At 45.5% G+C, this 23,086-nt stretch overlaps 1 protein-coding gene across 6 annotated transcripts in view; it reads left to right on the top strand.

Moving 5' to 3' along the window:
• EHBP1 (EH domain binding protein 1) overlaps positions 1–23,086 on the top strand; it is a 341,780-nt gene that overhangs the window by 21,680 nt on the left and 297,014 nt on the right. For all 6 annotated transcript variants that reach the window (XM_078784234.1, XM_078784232.1, XM_078784231.1 and 3 more), the window contains exon 2: positions 8,699–9,067. In XM_078784234.1, coding sequence (XP_078640360.1) covers positions 8,964–9,067 — 104 coding nt within the window. In that variant the 5' untranslated portion in view covers positions 8,699–8,963. The remainder of the gene's footprint in view (positions 1–8,698; positions 9,068–23,086) is intronic.

The raw sequence follows: 23,086 nt of genomic DNA, 5'->3' as shown, positions 1-23,086 counted from the left end.
CAGCCGGACGGACGGACAATCTGAAAACATAATGCCTCCTGCGACTTCGTCGGCGGTGGCATAATGAATTTAGAACACCTTGATTGTTTGTTGCTGCCGATTGCCCATTTTGAATGTGGCAAAGATGGCTCCTTCGACTTGACAAAAATCGTTACTTCCATGCTCATTCCTGCATTTAATCAGCAGATGGCTTGCATCAGTCGATGAAGTTGACACGGCCACTGTGCTGGCAACGTGTTTTCAACGCATTGTGTGGTGGCATCAGGAATTCGATTCACAGATGGGCTATGTGTTGACAGAAAAGTAGAATAATGGGATCATAAATTCGAGTTTGGCTTACCCCAAAGTTTCGGTTGGCCTGTGTCCTCTTGCCATCTCAAGACGCACAGCTCATCACGTGGGAATCACAGGTTCACATGCCATCCACGATATTTGTTTTGTCCATTGTTGACTAATTTCCTTGCAATGTAAAATGACACTGTTGGCTCCTTTAATGTCCTCGTGCTACTTGTTATGTAATTATGTACAAGCTTATCCATGTGTCTTAGATCACTGTAAAAAGGAAAAACATCTTGTCACAATTATAATATCTCTGTGGTTGGAAGATGGATGTAGTAAGTTATTCAATCTCTTGATTTTATTGACTAGAGGTTGATAACAGTGTATTTACTGACGTGGAAAACGAGGTGTGGCCGACATTTTGAGAGCAATTCCTTCGTCAGAGCAAAAGTTTGTTTTTTTGTTCGCCCTTTCGTCCACAGTCCGACACTAGCCTTCAAAGAGACTATAGTATTCCTTTGTGTATTCACCTTTTATAATAACACTGGTACTAGTCAGGGCCCTTAGGGATATTTTGGTTCAAATTCTTCCAAAAGCATCAAATTTGGCGCAGATGTTGCCCATGCCATGCTCTTTCGATTTTTGACGAGCGCGAAGGACGGTATGATCCGGGGACCATACCGGTCCATCCCGCCATGTCACCTGACCTATGACGTCATAATTAGGATATGCATCCAATCACATGGCGTACTATAAGTGGTCAAAGTTCAAAATGAATCGATCGAAAAATGAAGGCAGGGATCCATTTTTAAGGTTTTCATAAAATCCAATATGGCCGCCAGGTCACATGACCTATGACGTCATATTTATGACATGTATACAATCATGTATACATGAACCCGGATCATGATCGCACAAAAATTAAACACGAGGATATGGCATACAGTGATACAGGTCATAAAACATCAAAATCCGTACCTTTGTAATTAGACTGATGAACTGCATATGGCTGAAAATTAGGAAATAGACATGTAAATATTTCCTCTAATTGTCAAAAATAAGGTCAGAGTTCGATTACCCAACCCAGAAACATAAAATGGTGAACCTCGCGTAAATCTTGACAAAAAACTCAAAAACCGACATGTTTAATAATAATAATAATAATTCATTTATTTTGTATAGCGCTTTTCCAGAAGCCCAAAGGCGCTTTGACAGAGTGGCAAACATAATGCATAACAATACATGAAAACAACAATTGCAAAAAGACAAGAATCAATAGGGAAATATTTAAAGCAAAAGGAGGGAGAAGGAGAAGAGATAGTCAGGGGTTAAATGCTGTGGGTTGAATGTTGAATGCAGTGTTGAACAGGTGGGTCTTTAGTGATGTTTTGAATGTGGTGAGTGAGGAGGAGTCTCTGATGGTGTGAGGTAGTGAGTTCCAGAGGGTGGGAGCAGCGATGGAGAAGGCCCTGTCCCCCCAGGATCTGAATTTGGTCCGGATGGAGGGGGTCAGGAGGTTGGTACCAGCAGAGCGGAGGTTGCGGGTGGGAGTGTGTCTGGAGAGGAGGTCAGCCAGGTAGGATGGGGCCAGGTTATGGAGGGCTTTGTATGTCAAGAGGAGGATTTTGTACTGGATTCTCTGGGGGATGGGGAGCCAGTGAAGCTTGTAAAGGACGGGGGTGATGTGGTCACGGGTCCGGGAATGGGTGAGTAGACGGGCAGCGGAGTTCTGAATGTATTGGAGTTTATTGGTGATTTTTGAGGGTGAACCATAGAGGAGGCTATTGCAGTAGTCCAGACGGGAGGTGATGAAGGCGTGGATGAGGGTTTCTGCAGCCGTGGAGGAGAGGGATGAGCGGAGACGGGCAATGTTTTTCAGGTGAAAGAAGGCTGACTTTGTGATCTGTTTAGTGTATTTGTCGAAGGAAAGGGTTTGGTCAAAGATGACGCCAAGATTCCGGATGTGAGGGGAGGTGGATACTGGGATACCGTCGATGTTGAGGGCAAAGTTATGGGTGGACTTGGTGAGCGTTTTTGGGCCAATGATGATTATTTCAGATTTATCACAGTTAAGCTTGAGGAAGTTGATTTGAAGCCAGGATTTTATTTCAGTGATGCAGTTTGTCAGGATAGAGTGGGTGTCGGTGGAGACGGACTTGGTGGAGATGAAAAGCTGGATGTCATCGGCGGCAGTGGAATTGGAGACCATGACGGCGGATTAAGTGACCGAGCGGGGACAGGTAAAGGATGAAGAGGAGGGGGCCAAGAACTGAACCTTGGGGGACACCTTGGGGGAGGGGAGCAGTGGGGGATTTGCAGTTATTGATGGAGATGAACTGGCATCTGTCAGAGAGGTATGATTTAATCCAAGAGAGGGCAGTGCCGGTAACGTTAAAGGTGGATTCAAGTCGGGTGAGGAGGATAGTGTGATCGATGGTGTCAAAGGCAGCGCTGAGGTCGAGGAGGACGAGAATGTTGAGGTTGCCAGCGTCAGAGGAGAGGAGAAGGTCGTTGGTGATTTTGAGGAGAGCAGTTTCAGTACTGTGGTTGGAGCGGAATCCGGATTGGAATGTTTCATACAGGTTATTGGCAGAGAGATGATGTTTGAGTTGAGTGGCTACAGCGCGTTCCAAAACTTTTGACAGAAAGGGTAGGTTGGAGATGGGTCTGAAGTTGTTTAGGGTGTCAGGGTTTAGACCAGGTTTTTTTAGAATGGGGGTAACAGCAGCAATTTTGAGGGAAGGTGGGACGATGCCTGTAGACAGGGAGGAGTTTATTGTTGCAATGATAAGTGGAGAGAGAGCAGGGAGGGAGGCTTTGACAAAGCTGGAGGGGATGGGGTCAAGAGTGCAGGTGGCAGTTTTCATTCCTATGAGGAGTTCAGAGAGGTCAGTAGGGGAGATTGGGGAGAACCGAGACAGGGGATGGCAGGACAAGGGGGGGCAGGTGGTTGGAGGGGGAGCGGGTGCGGCGGTGGTCAAGCTGTTGTAGATGTTGTCAATTTTGCGTTGGAAGAAAGAGAGGAAGGAGATGCAGTTGTCTACTGTGAATGACTGGGTGGTGGTGTTCAGGGGGCGGAGGAGTTTGTTTATTGTCGAGAAGAGTGCTTTTGGGTTTCCGGAGCCAGAGTGGATAATTTGAGAGTAGTAGGCAGAGCGGGCGCGGGAGAGGGCATCTTTGTAGTGTTGTATGTGGTCCTTGTAGGCTTGGGAGTGAACTGTGAGACCCGTTTTATTGCGGAGTCTTTCAAGTTGGCGAGCACGAGTTTTCATCAGGTGGAGTTCAGGGGTAAACCAGGGAGCAGAATGGGTGAAAGAAACTGTTTTGGTTTTTACAGGCGCAAGCTGGTCAAGGCAGGAGGAGAGAGTGTGGTTGTAGTAGTCAGTGAGGTCGGAAGGGGTGTGTAGGTCAATGAAGGGAGAAGTGGACATTTTTTCAGAGAGGGTGGATGAGAATGAGGTAGGTGAAAGAGCGTTTAGCTTACGGAAGTTGATTGTGCGATAATGCCTTGGTGTTGGGGCGGGGATGTTGATGGTCAGAGTGATGGCTAAGTGGTCAGAGAGGGTGAGGTCGGAGCCATAGAGATGGTGCAAATTTAATCCAGTGGAGCAGACAAGGTCCAAAATGTGACCACGGATATGGGTAGGAAAGTCGACATGTTGAGTGAGGTTAAAGCAGGTGAGTAAATCAGTGAAGTCAGTGGTTATTGTGGAGTCAGTGGAGTCCATGTGGATATTGAAATCACCAAGGAGGAGGATTGAGGGGGAGAGGGAACATAGCTGGGTCAGAAAGTAGGAGAAGTCAGACAGGAATGATGGGTGTGGTTTGGGAGGGCGGTAGACGACAGCCATGACTGACTGCGTGTGACCAGAGAGTTTTAAAGCCAGGTGTTCAAATGATGGAGCAGATGAGATGGAGATGAGGTTGGTCTTGATGTCTTGACGGTGGATAACGGCAATTCCACCACCTCGGCCCTCCGAGCGTGGTTTATTGACGTAGGAATATCCATTGGGTGTGGTGAGGTTAAGTGTGTAGTAGTCCAGAGGTTGTTGCCAGGTTTCGGTGAGACAGAGAAAGTCCAGTTTGTTATCCAGGATGTATTCGTTCAGGATGAGGCATTTGTTGTTGAGGGACCGGGTGTTGAACAGGGTGAGCTTGATGTTGTTTTGAACAGCAGGGATGAATTCAGGTGATTTAGCCAGGGTTCGTAGGCAAGAGGTGCGATCGTGTGGGTTGCTGTGACCAGGTGCGCTGGGACGAAGAGTGAGAGTGCGCTGAGCCGACCAGAGGACGGGGATGGAGTGACCTGATTGCAAATAAACAAACTTACGACCGGAGCCACGGTGAATGTACCTGGGTCGTCGGAGGAGTCCATTTGATTTGATGGCAGAGATGCATGATGGGGTGGAGCGGGTATTGAGCAGAAGAAGCCTTGCGGCGGAGTACTTCAGAGCCATGCCAGGCAGGAGCAAAGGGACGAGTACGAGGCCAAGGTCGAGGAGGCAAAGCGGCAAACGCAGCGGCAAACGCAGCGGCAAACGACTGCAGCCGCTAATCAAGACCACAGCGGCAAACAGCCACCGCCGCAAACAACGGCCACAAACAACGGGAGCGGGCCTGAGGAAACAGTGGAGGAGCCGGGCAGGCGAAGCCAGGAGCAGAGCCGGGACCGAGCAGAGGGCAGACCCAACGGTCAAAAATCCGCCACGACCACCAGAAAAGCAAACTATGTACAATGGCCCAGTCGGAGAAGCGGCGAACAAGTAACGCCAGCGTCCTCTCCAGACCGGACCGGAAGCGGACTCAAACTTTGACTTTGTTTGACTCAAAAATGACCTTTAAGATGACCTTGAGGGTTGACCTTGACCTCGAATCATCAAAATAACATCATAATTGGATTCCTCGACCTCGAAAACCCCTGAAAAGTGGTATCATACATGATTCCAACCCTTTTGGTTATTTAACTGATTTTCCTCTAATTCGGGTGGCAGCCATTTAGTATTTCGCCAATATGGCCCCCCCAGTGGGGGGGGGGGAGGGGGGCGCCCGTCTTGGCGCCCGTCAAAAATCGAAAGAGTATGGCGTGGGCAACATCTAGGCTAAATTTGGTGCTTTTGGAAGAATTTGAACCAAACGACCCCAAAATATCCCTAAGGGCCCTGACTATATGTTTTTGACAATTACAGTCAGGAAAGGACGACATAATTTACATTTTTACACCATGCAAGATTTACACCATGGATATACACCGAGCAGCGAGGCTGGTTCATGGTACGTAAGTAAAAATGAACTCTTATTTTGGATCTAAAATAAAAGGAAATTCTAACTCAAGGACTGTGAAGCCAGGACGTAAAAAATATGCAATTTAAACTCAACGTCTGTCTTTGTGGGATAATACAGAATACCGTATCTGCGTTCAAGCTTAAAAACGAGCAGTTAAAATGGCAACTATTTTTAGGATCAAGACGGGAGCCGAGCACACTGTAATCGTGTGCGGACTGTAATGTAATCCTATGTTCCTGGTCCATTACTGTGGTTTGGTTCAGTGTTTTGGGAATGACCATATGCACTTCGCGCTCGGACCGGATTGACTGTCATCTCGCAAGGGCACGCCTCGTGGCATTGGCCTTGCCAATGAAACAGTATTTAAAAAAAATTATTGTTCTTTTTTTTGTATACAAGATCGAGGCTCGTGAAAGAGCTAACATTAATCACACAAAAAAACAAACAGACACATAAAACATATAATAAGGGGAGCGGTAGACAAGATGGGGAGAGAGGAGGAAGCACACAAGTACAACATTTGACAGCAGGGACATCGGGAGATCTGTGGGAGGGAGAGGGCTTGAGGGGAGGAGGAAGGGGGAGGGGGGGGGGGGGATGGGAGAAGTATAAAACACAAGGACACTGCAAGGACTTCCAGGAAAGAAGTTGGTATTTCAAAAAAGTGGATATGGGGTGAATTAGCGGGGGTAGAAAATATCAAGGTTTTGGATGGGGGAAGATAAGAGATGGTGGTGAACAGCTGTTTTAAAGACCTGGAGGGAGGAGTGGGATTGAAGAGAGTGAGGGAGTTTGTTCCAGAGGCGGGGGAAAAGAGAAAGAGTGAAGGTGAGCAGGGAGTCTTGATTTTGGCAGTTTAATCATCAGAGGGTTGCAGCCAGATCTTGTGCGACCTGCAGGAATATTTGGGGGACAGAGCACAGCGAGAGCTGGGGGAGCAAGGACTAAAGGTATTTTAAAAAGTATCACTGTATTTTAAACCACGTACACCAGATACTCAAAACAGCTAAGTGGAAATCTTATGTGCCGAGACTGTTACATGAACTGATTGAAAACGATCCGGATCGCAGAGCCGAGTTTTGTGAAATGTTTCGCAGTTTGTGGACTTGAATGTTTGCTCAGATGAGGCAACATTCAAGCTCAGTGAACCGACATAATTGGGTGTATTGGTCTTCTGAGAATCCAACATTCCAGAGAAGAAATCCAGAGAAGGCAGATATCCCAGGAGATACATTGCTGAATGTTTAGCATCCAGTTGTCCACTGCTGTCACCAGTGCCTAGGAGCTGATGGTGGTCAATTTTAACATCTGCGATAGTTCACCATGTGCCACAAACTATTGCTTCTGTGCACACCAAATATCGACCTTTTCTAAGGTGTGCAACGGGTGGTTTTTCCTTCTTAAAATGTGTATATGTCTTTTTGAGACACCCTTTAAAGTGTATATACATCTTTATGAGACACCCTGTTTGTGTATGTGTGTATGCACATATATATATAATATATATATATTGTTGCGGATATGAGGATTGCATTTTTTTGATTGTGTTGTATTATATTGGAAATGGTGATGAACATTGTTGAATATGGCCCCTCCTGCCTCCAGAGTTGTGTAAAGGTAAAAAGGGCGTCCCGGTAGTTATTTCATGAAACACCACATTGAAGGACACGATAAAACCCTTGTTCAGTAGCTTATATCTTATTATGTGTTTTAGAGTAAGGCCTTGTCTTCCATTAGAATGACACTCCATTGCACCGAATCAATTAAGAATAGCTCCCCTTCAATCATTCCATTTCCCAGCCAAACTCTCCATCTGTGGGGTAAAGCAGTTCACAAGCGTGGGATGCACGCCCTCTCATTTCGCTGCGATAGTGAATATGTGCTCCGTGCTCTGTTTGAACAGGAGGGGCGGGGTCGCCAGGGAGAGGCAAGCCCAGGGCGCGCCACGAAGGGCGGGGCTGTTCAGCCCCATGCCCAAATAAGGAAACAAGCCCGTGGCTCGCCGCGAGGGGCGTGCCATCGGCGCCATGCCCAAATAAGGAGACAAGCCCGTGGGATTACCATACAAGGTCACGAAACAGAGCATGGGGGAGGAGGGCGGTACCGAAACCGAAGGGGGCGTGACAGACCCGCGCTGAAGGTTTGGACAGAAGGGTGCGACGATCGCTGGGACAAGACACACCAGAGATACGGCAGATGAGTCCAGGTGCGTAAGAGGGTTGGCAGTCCACCGGGAGAGAGTTCAGAGTTGCACCGGAGTTGCGTGAGAGATACGAAAAGCCTTTGACAAAGAGCCGCTTCAACCAGCCCCGTTTCAACCAGCCGAGTGACCCTGCCGGCGTGCGCTGTAAAGCCGAATACAAGGAGCTGCCGGCTCCTCGCTTCCCGCCCGGAGTGGACCTGCTCGCTGTGCCCTGTGATCCCACCTGCTCATCCCTCCAAACGATTCCTACCCTTCCATCCATTTGCGTACGTGAGTTTGTTTTGTTCGTGCTGTCCTGGGTAGGTAATTAAGTCCGTATAAGCTAGTAATTTTCACTGTGTCACCTGCGTTTTCATGTCACCTGTAAATAATCGTGACTGCTCTTTTTGCTTATGTGTGTGTAAATAATAATAAACCCCGTTACTCTTCTGTACGTCTTCTTCTTCTTCCTCTTTGCATTCGTCGTCTTAGTCTTTTCCACATTGAGTATCTGTGGCGCGATACGGCCAACGTTTGGGTGAATCGGGTTTAGTCGGGGAACAACTGTTCGGTCGCGGAGCCTCCGCTCGGCAAACAACATCCTTAACCGCGTACCGTAACAATATAGTATGTATACGTACACACATATGTATAATAAATATATACACACATAAATCTCATGTATATTTTGCATTGTATGCTGGTAAAATTCAAATTAAATTGTGGCAGTATTCTTGGCACAAATAATTTCCCTGCTTTGCCATGTTCTTCCTTTCCTCTGGCACAAGCCTTGCTGTGTCCAATTTTATGGTTTTACAATCTACTTGTTGCTTTTGAAAGAGCACATTTCTTGGTCTGTATTTTATACTTTTAATTAACAGTGTACGTTTCTTATATGGTTTCTACTTGAGGAACAATATGCTTACCACATTTCGATTGGCATTGTGCTCACAGGGCCTGAGGTTCGAAGTGCGGTGGTTTGAAGATGAGCAGGAAATGACTTCAGCATCGTTCGAACCTCTCATAATATGTTTCTGGAGTCGAGCCCAGAAATGGGGTAGTGAGCCAACGCAAAAGCCACAGACTTTGTTTGCAGCGTGTCATGCCTCGAAAATTTGCCATAACTGCTGATGAAAAAGGAAGGAGATAGGTTCTGGGACACTGCGGAAAACGTCAAACTTGGATTGACTTTCCAGGGTCATTGTGAATCGCTCCCGCTATGTCTTCTGTCTGGAAACGTCTGCAGCGTGTGGGGAAACGAGCCTCGAAGTTTCAGTTTGTTGCTTCCTACCAAGAACTGACGGTGGAATGTACCAAGAAATGGTGAGTCAAACAGCTGGTTTGTTGCTTGCTCTTTCAATTAATGGTTTTGCTTGTGACAGGCATGTCATCCCGGCATCCCGGCATCCCGGTCGATCGCTGAATTAACGCCAGGGGGGTTGACTCAGCCTGTCACCCTTCCGAGGTCGGCAAATTGAGTACCAGCTTGCTGGGATGAATGATCCCCGTGTGTACCCCGATTTAGAATAGGTACACCGTATCCCTGCGCATCCTAAGAGCGTGACCAAGGGTTGGCGTCAGGAAGGGCATCCGGCCATAAAAACATTGCCTCAAACAGGGAACCATGATTGTCATGGGGCCCGCAAGGCTAACCCCCGCTCTAGCGGGGAAAATGGCCTTAAAACGATCATTCATTCATTCATTCTTGTGACAGGCATGGCTTGGATGCTCTTCGCTTAATAAGTTCAGGCTGATTTATTATGACAGTTTGTTCTGTTATCTAAAAGTAACCTTCCAATTTTATTTTGTTGACACTCCGCTTTTAGGATAATCTGGATTTTTTTGATGTGTAAACTATTTCACGAAATATTTTAAAATCATGTTTTCACGAAACCTTCTGACATAAGTTTGTTCATCTCTTACACCCTTCCTCCCCAACCAGTTATTTAACTTGGGTAGAATGTTATACAGTACTTATAAAATGTCACTCAGGTCTATGAGCCGTCTCCAGTGGCTCTTAATACAGGACTGTGTGCAAATGCGTACATGGTCTTACCTGCTGATGCTGTGTTTAAAAAATATCTATGAATTGGGACACAGTATGAGGGACGTTTCAGGACTGTGGTAAGTAGGGGTACGAGGAGGGCTGGGGAGTAGGTATTAAAGATAAATAAATTGTTTGAAAAAAGTCTTGTGTGTATTTTTTAGTGGGGCAGATTTCAGTATAATTGTGCAAATTGGGGTAAAAGCATCAAACTTGGTACACTTATGGTACTCCCCAAACTGATCATTTTAAGATAGGGAGTCACTGCAACCCTCTGGTGGCCAGCAGGGCTACCTATTGGTAACAATTGGTAGCGGGCGAAGGCAATCTGATACTCCCATATGATATTTTTTCAAATGTTTGTAACTTCAAAACTACACTATTTTTTCATTGGATTTCATGGCTATGATGCTAAGACATTTCTTAATACAACTGCCTAATGATGTAGTGATTTAAATACTGTCAAATATACATGAAAATAACTTTTTCCATTAAAAAAAAAAGCGAAATAAAAAAATTGTCGCGTCCACAAAAAAAACCATTTTTTAATGTATATTATCATACACACTACCTGACCAAGAGTACAGTATGTGGACACCCAAACATCGAACATCTCATTCCAAAATCATGCTCATTAATATGGAGTTGGTCCCCCCTTGCTGCGATAACAGCCTCCACTCTTCTGTAAAGGATTTCCACTAGATGTTGGAACATTGCTGCGTGGATTTGCTTCCATTCAGCCACCAGAGCATTCGTGAGGTCGGGCACTGATGTTGAGCGATTAGGCCTGGCTCGCAATTGGTGTTCCAATTCATCCCAAAGGTGTTCGATGGGGTTGAGGTCAGGGCTCTGTGCAGGCCAGTCAAGTTCTTTCACACCGATCTCGACAAACCATTTCTGTATGGACCTCGCTTTGTGCATGGGGAGATTGTCATGCTGAAACAGGAAAGGGCCTTCTCCAAACTGTTGCCACGAAGTTGGAAGCACACAATCGTCTAGAATGTCATTGTATGCGGTGGCGTTAAGATTTCCTTTCACTGGAACTAAGGGGCCGAGCCCGAACCATGAAAAACAGCCCCAAACCATTATTCCTCCTCCACCAAACTTTACAGTTGGCACAGAGTCCAATGGCGGCGAGCTTTACACCACTCCAGCCGACACTTGGCATTGCACATGGTGAGATTAGGCTTGTGTGCAGCTGCTCGGCAATGGAAACTCATTTCATGAAGCTCCCGACAAACAGTTGTGCTGACGTTGCTTCCAGAGGCAGTTTGGAACTCGGTGGTGAGTGTTGCAACCGAGGACAGATGAGTTTTACGCGCTATGCGCTTCAGCACTCGGCGGTCCCGTTCTGTGAGCTTGTGTGGCCTACCACTTCGCAGCTAAGCTGTTGTTGCTCCTAGATGTTTCCACTTCACAATAACAGCACGTACAGTTGACCAGGGAAACTCTACCAGGGCAGAAATTTGACGAACTGACTTGTTGGAAAGGTGGCATCCTATGACGGTGCCACGTTGAAAGTCACTGAGCTCTTCAGTATGGCCCATTCTACTGCCAATGTTTGTCTATGGAGATTGCAATTCTGTGTGCTTGATTATATATACCTGTCAGCAAAAGGTGTGGCCGAAACAGCCGAATCCATTTATTAGAAGGGGGTGTCCGCATACTTTTGGTCATGTAGTGTATTTAGTACATATACCTTAGCTATTGTTTTAAAAATACAAGCAGCTATGAAACAATGACACAATCACAATGTGACATAACATTGGCACAGTGAAACTATAGTGATGTCAATACAGTAAAGAGCAATTTTTTAACATTGTACTTATGGCATGATTGGAAATTTAATCCCTTGCACATCCACCACCACGTGCGCAGAGATCAGTACACCTGAGAGCTGCCTTGACGCATTTGCAATTATTTTGGCAACCCTTATTACATCCACATTTCAGAAGTTCCTGGCATGACCTTCCAGCCTAAAGTAGGATGATGCACAAGGGCCTCCAGCTGTCCTGGGTTGAAACCCATCTCCCACTCACCAGGGCTTGGTGGTGTCAGGGAATCAACTAATGCTTGACCCCAACAGTGTTAGGCTTGGTAGGCTGCCCTCTTTGTATGTTTTAGACGGACAGCCTGTGTGGGGAGGTATGGCATCGATTGGTCTGCACTTCTTCGTGAACAGCTCCTTCCGTGCCTCATTCACTGGTTCCTCTGGGCTTGTACGATCAAATCATACATGAGCACAGTGCTCAATTAAGGCCATCATCTCATCATCAACACCCTCCGGTGTATTTGACATGTAAATAAATGCTGGGGTTACGTCTTGGTAGTTAGACCATGTCTCTCAGATGTAATGAAACGATGTGGGCTGGAACATACCGAAGTTGTCGCCGGTACAGAAGGCAACCCATAATTCTCTGGCAGATAGTTCTGAGGAGAAGCTGACAGCAAGCACCCACACATCTGTGTCTCCAGTGTGCAGCAAGATTTTGTTACGAGTTTCCTTAGCAGCATCTGCAGCATGAAGTAAAAGGCGCACATCAGCTTCCTCATGGTTGCTGTGTGCAAGGGATGATACATTTTCACGTGGTCAATTGCACAACACAGTGTCTCCAACTGTTCACACAACCTCCTTTTCTTCTTCTCTAAAGGCTTCTACAATAGGCTCAGCAAGGAAATTTAACAGTTCTGTCTTGTTTTGTTCCACACAAAGAAATTGCTGCCAGTTAGTTGGCAGTGCTCCTGTCAGATCAACCCTCCTCCTGATTCCTTTTCCTTGTATAGCTTTGGTTCTTTCCTTTAAACTTTTCAAAATACCAGACAAACACAAGGTCAATCCTTGCAACATTTTGAGGTTGGCGTGCAACAAATGGTTTGAATATAGTCGCAGCATACTCTCCAAATGTTTTTGCATGCCTAGGGCCCAGAATATCGACTATGACAGCACTGTCAATGATGATGGCATTAGTATCCGGTGCATCTGGCATTGGTGCAACGAGGCTGAATGAGCATGCATCATGCATTGGAATGGTATGCATTGGTTAGCTTGCGTGATTGATGGGAATAGCTGTTGTACGTATACAACAAAAGTTCTGCGATAGATAATGTTGGTTGGCTGAATTCTACATTTTCAGACTGATTGATGATACTTGGGCCATCCAATATCATTTGCACTCGTGCCAAGGGTGACTGTGACACAGAGTCCTACTGGCATCGTCCGTGAATGAGCTGCTAAATGTGGACTTTGATTTTATCATTTCACCGCTCACTATATTTGCAGCTTTTATCAAATGGATCCTGTCGTCATCAGCATTTTCTTCCATAACCTTCTTAAGCATCATGATGTTGTTATTGAAAGCAAGGAGTACCTCAAGCCCCTCCCTGAGAGTGATCCTGTAGGTCGGGAAACTTATCTAAAATACATTCCTTTCGTCTTTTATTGTGGACACCGCTAGTTGTAGTGATTTGGTGTTGCTCAAGACATTTGGTATAGAGTTTGGAAAGTTCAGACAGTTTCATGATGGGAACTGTGTCATTATTTTGTGTCAGTCCTTCGATGTAGGCAACAAGTTCTGCTAATCCAATGCCATATATGACCTTATCTTTATCATCCAAATACCCTTTGGTCTGTTTTCTCTTTGCTCGATTATAAAGGGACACCAAACACTTTGAATGATATTTTGCATCTTGTGCTACAAGAACCCCAGCACTTAACTTTGATAACAGTTGTTCATCCTGAAGTTTTTGAGCACACAGATGGACATGCGCGTCCAGCTTAAAGCCAGTTGTTTTGTGCAAGGAGTCAACGTCATCTCCTTTATCTCAGATGAAACAAACTCGCTTTGGCTCTTTCACTCTAGGTGTTGACAGTTGAGTGTATCTTCTACATTGTCAATGTCGCTGTAAGTCTCTACAGTGTCCCTTTTTTGCCCGTTTCAACTTGCTGTTATTAGCGCTGAGGAAGCGCCTCTAGCGAATGACTTCCAGCCAGTGTAACGCGAATTCCTGTCACAGGAATTCTGAGATCATATAAGTGTGACGTGGCAGTTCCTGATTGGTTCGTGTTGGGGAACCCCTTCTCGCTGCCGACGTGACGTAAATTCGCGCACGCGCACTGGTGAAGCGCGAGATTCGGCCCAAGGTTCTTATTCTTATTATTATTATTATTATTTTTGTATACAAGATCGAGGCTCGAACCATGATCGAGGCTCGAAATTCCATGCCCGAACCTCAGCGCAATCCAAGAGGATTCACTTGTTGTACTTCAAACGACAGGACTTGTGGATAACAGCTCTGTTTTTGCCAGTATTTCTTTGATACCAGTTTCACCATTAAGTCGCTTAATGTCGAAGGGTAGCGCATCTATTTCATTAATTTGAAGCAAACTATCAGCAAGTGACCTGCATCCAGATCCAGAGTCAGCTTTATAATTTGCTGGGCACTGAAGAGCCTCCGATGCTTCCTCTTGACACAATAGACATTTACTCCAGTCTGTAAAGTCGGCATTGTCTTGTGTATTTGTAGTACTTGGTAGTATATTTCTCCATGGTTCTCACATTTTGGCTACGGTACAATTATATGAAGTGTTTTTCACCATCTGGATAGCAAGAGAAAAAAAATGCCCATTGGTACCCAAACAAAGTAAAGTTGAACAGCTTTTCAAGGACTGATAATTTTATTTCTACTGACTTAATATCGTTTATTCACATACATAATGGTGTGGTTGTATTTAGGAATGTCTAAGTATCATAGCAGTGAAATTGGAATGGGAAAATAGGGTGTAGTTGTGAAGTTACAAACATTTAAAGAATATAATTTGTGAGAATCAGGTTGCCTTGGTCCACTACCAATAGGTAGCACTGCTGGCTAACAGTGGGTAGTGGTGCAGTGGCTTCTTATCTTAAAATTATCAGTTTGCAGAGTACTATATGTGTACCATTTTACCCCAAATTGCACAACTCATCAAATATCTTACTAAAATCTGCCCCACTATTCGGTGTCAATCTTTATATACACTCTATAAAGCTTTGCGTTGCTGTTGTTGTTGGGGTTCTTGTTGGGGGTCGATTTTTGAAGCGCACACCAATTGGTCTTTCAGCTGCTGTACCACACCCACATCTGTTGCTTGACTCCACCCATCATAGTGTTGGTATGGACGCCATGTTGGTTTTCTGGTGGGCCCAACACATTAGGCCTGTATGTGTCTTGTGATTATACACTGCTGGGGTTTATTGCGTCAGATTTCCATTGGCTTTGTTTGGGTCGAATGTTATCCACGATGAGGGACTTTCGCGTGGAAGTAAAAGACATCCGAGGCGTTTGAAATCCGAGTCAATCCTTTTTCCAACCATGACCAACCAAACCTGCTCGTTCCACTTCCAATTACACTCGGTTCTGGAAAACCCTCGATCAACCCAAGCTCAAGCATATTTACATGCAGTCGGACTCCGACATTTGCGGGGGATACGTTCCTGGAAAATGCTGTGAATGTTGGAACCGTGAATGCTGGGGTATTGTTTCATTGGGAAAAAGGGGGATATGTTCCCAGTGGTTCCATAATCGCAGAAATTCCCACGAATGTCGAGGAAAATCCCGTGAATGTCGAGGGAAATCCGCGAATGTCGAGGGAAATCTGCGAATGTCATGCCATTGTTTTTGTTTAAATGGGCGATATTGGGTGAGAAAAGATATTTGAGAGGGGTGGGGGATGACATAAGATGGTGGTGCACTGCCTGCTTAAGCGCTGGAGGAAAAGTGGGATTGAACAGCTTCAGGAAAGCAGTTCCACAAATGGGAGAAAAGAGGAACAAAAGGGTGGAGGTGTGCGTTAAGGCAGGATTATGTGAATTGAACCGAGAGGGGGGTACTGTAAGAATGCATGCATTCTGGAGGAGCTGGGGATGATCTGGCAGCTGAGAGAGCAGGAGTGTGACTGGAGGAGAGGTGGTAAAAAAGGAGAAGCCACCAACCATATGAGAACAACATCCCTTGTACTTTTGCTTCATCACTGGAGATACCAATAATATTGAGAGGTTTAAATTTCACAGAATGCAGAGGAGAGAGAAGTGATGCTGGGGGGTGCGAGCCCATAGTGAAGAGCATTCCTCCATTGAGATAAGGACAACGGCTTGGTAAGCTGTGTGTTTTTCTTATTTTTCAAACAATTGACTTGGAATGACAGAGGTTACCGAGTCTGTAGCTAGCTTTGTTTGGGGTAATTTGATATTACCCCAGGATAAATCATGGCTAGTAAGGCCGAATGGTAAGGTCGAATAATTTAAGAGGCCGTTCAGGAAGGGTGGCTGATCATGGTAATATATAAGTAGGTTCTTTTGATAATCCTATCACAGTGACAAAGCAAGACCAAGATTTGCCAGGATTGAAAGACACATTCCATTTGTCATACCAGCATCTAATCAATTCCAGATCAGAAGAGTGTAAACTAGCTACTCCTGATTGTCTGTGGGATGGGCATATGGTACGATGCAATGTGGAGTCATCTGCCAAATTGAAGATGGTTTTCCAGAACACTGGAGAGGTCTTTTATATAAACGATGAACAAGATCGGTCACTAGATACTTCTTATTCACTCCAGCTTCCAATGGGAGAGGAGAGGGCCTCGTTCCTTTGCCAGCAACGCATTGGCTGCCTGAGTGGTAGAAATCAGAAAGGCAGGCATGAAGGCAGCCTTGTATGTTGCAAATGCAAACAGGGGATTTGTCAAACTAAACAGAATGTCTTGCAATGATGAATTCTGTGACTTTGGAAGTAAACTCTGCCGTCTGTATTTCAGAGGACACTTTTTGTAAACAGGAGTGATGTTGGGTAACTTTTTGGTAGAGAGTAGGCAGCCAAATGATAATGACGGGCTGAAGAGTACAGACAGTGAGACAGTGCAGAAACTAGGGCAGTAAATAAGGATTTGCAACATTGTTATTTATGACATTTGAGACTATCACCAATATGGGGGGTGCGGCTGGATTATAACGTTTTATACCTTCTCAGATACAAAGTCCAGTTGACAGTAAATATAAGGTGGTAAGATGGGGACCAAGTGGGATGCGTTGGGTACATGAGATTTGAAAGTAAACACTGAGCTGAGCCATCTATCTTATCTTGAGCAGAGTTTGCAGTGATTGAGTTTGAAGTGAGGAAGACGATGGAGGGAGTGCATGCACCACGGACAGTCTTGAGACACCACCATATGACTTTGAGGTTGGAGACTAAGAGAAAATTCGGCATTGAGATTAGCAAGAGGAATTATATTATTAAGAAGAGACTTCTACTCACATAGTCTTCATTTCTTTTGGGGGGTAGGATGGGTTTTTTAATTTGTTTGAATCTGGAGAATCTCCTTCTCCAGCTCCACTTTAATTCTGCGTTCTACCTGTGTGTTTAGAAAACAAAACTGCTGACAGAAACTTCTAATTTGGACCTTTGTGTTGTCCCACCACAATCGCTGGTCCTTAAAACTGGGAGCCTCTCAGATTGGACCACACCCTCTCAAAGGCATTCCTAAAGGAGGGGTTATCTAATATGGTAATGTTCAGTTTCCAAAAAGAGTGGCGATTTGGAGATAACCCTACACGGTAACTCATGGTAATGAGGTGATGGTCAGAGAAACCAGACGGGGAAATTTCAGTGGTGGGGGAGAGGTTAGCGGGCAAAAATGGCAAATTTATATAAAATCTATCAAGTCTGGCAAGGGCCACTTGATTATTGGCAACCTTACACCAGGTAAATTGATGGGTGCCTGGATTTTGTATCCGCCAGATATCTTGAAAACCAAAATGTCTTATTATTTCAGATAACAGTCTGGCTGGTCCAGGGTGAGGTTCTGCACCATTCCAATCGCACTGAGGTTGCAGGGTGCAATTAAAATCACCACCTATTATAATGCACTTCTGCAAGTCTAACTGCATCATGTGGAGTCGTAACCTGTCATAGAAGGTTCGTCGGTCTGTGCCCTTTGAAGGGGCATTGACATTTATTCAAGTAAAATTAATGTCTCTATCAACAAAATCCAGTGAAGCTAAGTGACCTGGGATTATTTCCTGAAATGAGAGTTGGAGCGGGCAAAAATGGGGATTAATTAGAAAAGCAACTCCTGCTGTACGAGAGGTTGAATCGCTAAAGTAGCTGGCCTTTTTCATCATTCGATTCCATATAGCGTGAGACGATGGAGTAGAGTGGGTTTCTTGTAAGAAAGCCACATCTAGTTTCCTTTGCCTTACAAGGTTGACCACTTGGAGCATCCTAGACTGGCTCGCACCACCATTTATATTGAGGCTACCAAAAATAGTCATAGAGATGTAAAAGAGGTAAGGAAAGGGAAATATGCGTATCATCCTTTTAGTACGTTTTTTGCCTTAACAATGTGTTTCTTAAGCCTACTGCTTTGGGGTTCCGTGAAATTGTGGTCACTGGGTCGGCGAATAATACACCTTGCCGTTTCAATAAACCCATGTAGATCAGAAAAATGATCTTTTATTTCAATATATCTTTTTCTAAAAGTCTGGTTCAGAAACTTGAGTATTTGCGATAGTAAGACGTTGGAATCACTGTATGTGGGGAATTCCTCAATGTCATAGGATTCCTCCTCAGACATGTCAGAAGCACTATCTGGGACCCCTGGCTCTTGAGACACCAGAATACTCTGTGGTGTGCAGGTGTCATCCTGCCCTGTTTCTGTAGGAACAGGTTGAGGGAGAGGTTCCACCAGAACCCCGGGTAATGTGGGGGGTGGGGGGGGGGGGGGAGGGGCGATTCTGCAACCTGTTGCACAATTTGAGGTTCTTCCTCGGGACAATCATTGTGCTCAAGGTACATTTTCTAAATTGGCCGCTACAAAGACTATTTGATTTGAAAGATCGCCGTCAGGTGCGTTGGAACAATGAGGGGTCGAAATTTTCTCTTTTTGCCCCCCAGTCGAATCTCGACCCGACTTGTCATAATCCACACAAGGATTTAACGTAGTTTGCACTCCAACCTCATCTGGAGGTAGCGCATGCAACCCCTCCACATTAGGCTGAGGGTCCATGTCGGCAGCTGGCAGAGGATCTGCATTCACATTTAGCAATACTTCATATCGATTATTCATCGATGTTTTATCAGGTGGTACTGAGTCCAATGCATCGGAGTCTAACACCACCTTCTTTTCCTTACGGGGTGGAGGGACATTCCGAGGTGTTTTCCTCTTTCTCAAAGAGGAGACGAGTGTAAAACCATCCCAAATATTTTCATTTTCGGAGGTTTTCGATGTCGATGGTGCGTTTTCTGTCACAGTATCAGGGGGTGTTGTCTGCTCGGACACCGCGGGGGCAATTTGTGGACAAAACTGTTTTAGATGCCCAAAGTTCCCACAGCCGAAACATTTTAACGTTTCCGTGGACGCATATACCTGGCACTCGTGATTATCCACACGAAACGTAAATACCGCGTTGAGCACCTTGTCCACATTGGATGCAGGAAACACAATGTACACCTGCCGCCGAAAGGACATGATGTGTTTAGCCTGCTCATTGCGACATCCCAGAGATAACATCGTAATCTCCGACACCACTGTACCATACCGAGAAAGCTCTTTTAAAATTAAATCGTTTTTCAGGAATGGGGGACAATTTGATATCACGACTTTCATGGCTGGGGTGTCCAGTGGGGAGACCAGGACAAAATGTCCATTCTCGGTAGACAAACCGGTCGCCACAATTTCATGTACAAGCTGCTCTTCGGCTACGAATATTACTAGGCGTTTTCTCGAGCCCGATTATGTTACCCACCGCAATAATGATGTCTTCCACGGTGACCTCGTTAGGGGGAACGCAAGCCATGCCATGTTTCCGCATCAGGCCCTCAAAGGCCACGTAGCAGGAACGTGCCGACATTACGACGATCGGAAAACCCTCGGCCTAAGCCGAGATGGATTTGGGGAGGGTGGACAGTTTTCTGTACCAGTAGGGGAAAAAAATGGAAAAGCGCTACTCGGCATACACCAGCGCGAGCGAAATTATCGCGATGAAACACACCTCTCAATGAAGAAAGGGCGAGAAATCACGACAACCCATCAGAATGCCGATGGACTCACCCCTCCATCTTACCGAAAGGCATGGGCTCGCTCGCGTGGGCTCTCTCTGTCTCTCTCTCTCTCTCTCTCTCTCTCTCTCTCTGTCGCCCCCTGCAGGCCATTTGTGTTGGGCGTGGCGTCATGGCGGCTGTGAGCAACTGCTCTGTGTTTTGGTGAGTCCGTCGTGAGTTTTCCCCCCTCTCCTGCCCTCCCCTGCCCCCCCCCACCCTCTCCTTTTCCATCCTGTGTGCTTCGGCATTGTGTTTTCATCCGTTCTGCACCCTTGTCTTCGAGAGAGAGGGGATTGAGAGCGAGCCCATTTTGGGTGCGGCCTACTGGCTTTGACGGCGCTTTGTAAGCCATTTTTGTGCTTATAATGCACGCTTATTATTTACTTTAGTTCGATTATTTTGGTTTGATACCTTCTTGTCCGGTTCGGGCAAGAAGGAGAAGGTAATATCGCCGGTATGGCGAATGCACGCTCTCTTTGCGATGGCTTTGAAGGCTTAACCAGGAAGCATGCGTTTGTGTGCGTGCCTCCGGATGGAGTCCCTGTCGAGGACATCATCCTCGCTGTAGGGAGCATTGTTGGGAATTAAAATGTACGTGCAGCTTCGCGTATGAACCAGAAAGTGGTGGTGTTCATTTCGGACGAGGAACTCGTCCATGACGTGGTAAGTGCGGGAATAACCACGGAAAGCGGTCACTTTATGATGGCGTCGCCACTATTAACTCCCGCGACGAGAGTGGTTATTTCCAACGTACCACCATTTATCCCAAATGACAAGTTAATGACCGTGTTATCACGGTACCGTAAAATAGTATCAAGGATTTCAACAATCCCTCTTGGGTGCCGGAATGTACGTGTTAAGCACGTAATGAGCTTCCGCAGACAGGTGTATATGGTCCTTCCAGACCGTGGGGACGACACAGGCCTCAACATCACTTTCAAAATTAATTTTGAAGAGACAAATTTCCAGCTATACGCATCGTCCACCACCTTAACATGTTTTCAGTGTGGAGCGTATGGACATTTAAAACGTTTTTGTCCCAAAGCCTCGTGTGTCCGGTGTGGCAAGACGGGTCACACCGTCATAGGTTGTAAGGAGGAGGTTACTCCGCCAATTAATACTCCCAGTGGGGGGGGGGGGGGGGAGGTTAACGCTGTTCCACTAATTAATAGTCCCAGTGGGGGGGGGGGGGGGGGGGGGAGGTTAACGCTATTCCACCGCTTAAAATTCCTAATGAGGCTGAACCCAGTGTTTCAACCACGAACATATTTATTCCTCCTCAGCAAAATGTTGAAATGGACACTGATAGTAAATTGGGGACGAGTAAACAAAGGGCTCCGGATGATAATGACTCATCTGGAGCAGGTAAAAAGGTCGTGCTCGATTTGCAGACTGTTGGTGGAAAAACTCTTCAGGATGCACCTGGAATCTCTCTGCAAAGCGTGGACCAAATAAATAAAGAGGAAAACCCAGAAAAGAGTATCAGGGTTCAGCCTCTAAAACAACGTGCTTCCATTACTCACACAGACGACGTTAATGATGTAAATAAATCAGGCCATGAGTCTGTGAATGGTGCATCATTGATCCAAACGAATGTTGACGAACAGGCTGACATCCATAATAAATTTGCCAATATAGCAGATAAGGGTGGAAACATAAATCCACAGGAATGTGGGAATAATGATTTCATGCCATTTGAGGAAATCAGTAATCAATGTGCTGATGTTTCCCAAACCCAACACAGTGCGGACCCCCCAGACAAGGGAAGACTAGCTTGCATAGCAGGAGAAGAAAACGGTATTGACCCAGACCCCATTGGACCATTTTCTGATTTATCAGAATCGGAAGAGGAGGTGGAGGTAACAGCGTTATCACAATTAATGGCAGATCAACCCCCAATCCCTCCCCATCTTGTTCTCTCATTTCTCAATGAAACGTATAGACAGCGAAATGTCATCATTGGGGATCATTTCCCTGATTTGGCTCCCTTTATTCAGGCTGCAAAACTAGTCATAAAAAAATCTGAGGAACTAAACCTAACAAAATCACAGTTTCATCGACTAAAGAAAGTCATAACAAAGGCAAAGAATGAGTACTCACAGCGTCAGACAAAATTTACTCATGAGTGATGAAGACGCTTAATCTTGCAACACTCAATATAAATGGTGGTGGGGCTAGTCACGTCCGCCAGATCCAAGTGAATAGTTTATTCAAACGGAAACAAGTTGATGTAATATTACTGCAAGAAACTCATATTATTGAGAAGGTTGAACATGACTGGTGCAGCATGTTCAAAAGTAAATGTTTCTTCAGTAATATGTCATCTGTATCTGCTGGAGTTGGGTTTTTGTTAAAACCAGGACTTGTACCTGAATCTTGCCTCTTTCAGGAGGTGATTCGGGGACGTTTTGCCTCCCTAGAATTGGTGATCAATAGCCTGAAGCTTATTATTTTTTAATGTATATGCACCAAGTGAGAGTACTGACCGGAAAGTCTTCTTTACTGAAGTGATAAACCAATTAAAATTTGTTTGACCTCAATCAGTGCATATGCATGGGGGGAGATTTCAGTTGTACGCTAGAGCCCAAAATGGACAGAAATTCACCGGAACCACATCCCGAGGCCCATGGTGACCTCTCCCAGTTTCTTTCAGGTGGGGCTTTTCTTGATGCATGGCGATTGATGCACCCTAATGACCGGCAGTTCACATGGTGTCGATGCTCAAATGGCCAAGTATCCTTAGCGAGGCTTGACCGATGGTACATCACCCCACGATTAAGGAATACTGTAACCTCCTCAATTATTACCCCCTCCATCTTCTCTGACCACCACATGGTCACGATGGGCCTATCTTTCCCTCAATTCAAACGGAGGAGCGTCTATTGGAAATTCAATACAAGTCTTTTTGATGATACCCTGTTTAAGGAAGCCTTTCGCATTCTATGGATAGCTATAGTTAGAAAAAAGCCCCTTTTTGCTTCCACTAACCTTTGGTGGGATAATATGAAAACTCATATACGATTGTTTTGTCAACAGTTTAATTCGCATATCACTCATGAAAGTCAAATCACATTGGCTCGGTTGGAAACCGAAATTCTAAAACTGCAAAACAAAATGGCAGAACAAGAAAATGAGACAAACTATAAATTGCTCCTTGAAAAAAGGACCCAACTTCGGGAACTATTACAGGAGAAGGCTGCAGGACTATTAGTTAGACTGAGAGT

The sequence above is a fragment of the Myxine glutinosa genome, chromosome 9, assembly GCF_964187855.1.
Source record: "Myxine glutinosa chromosome 9, kmMyxGlut1.1, whole genome shotgun sequence".
NCBI classification, from domain to species: domain Eukaryota; kingdom Metazoa; phylum Chordata; class Myxini; order Myxiniformes; family Myxinidae; genus Myxine; species Myxine glutinosa.
This window is presented reverse-complemented; position numbering and strand designations above follow the sequence as displayed.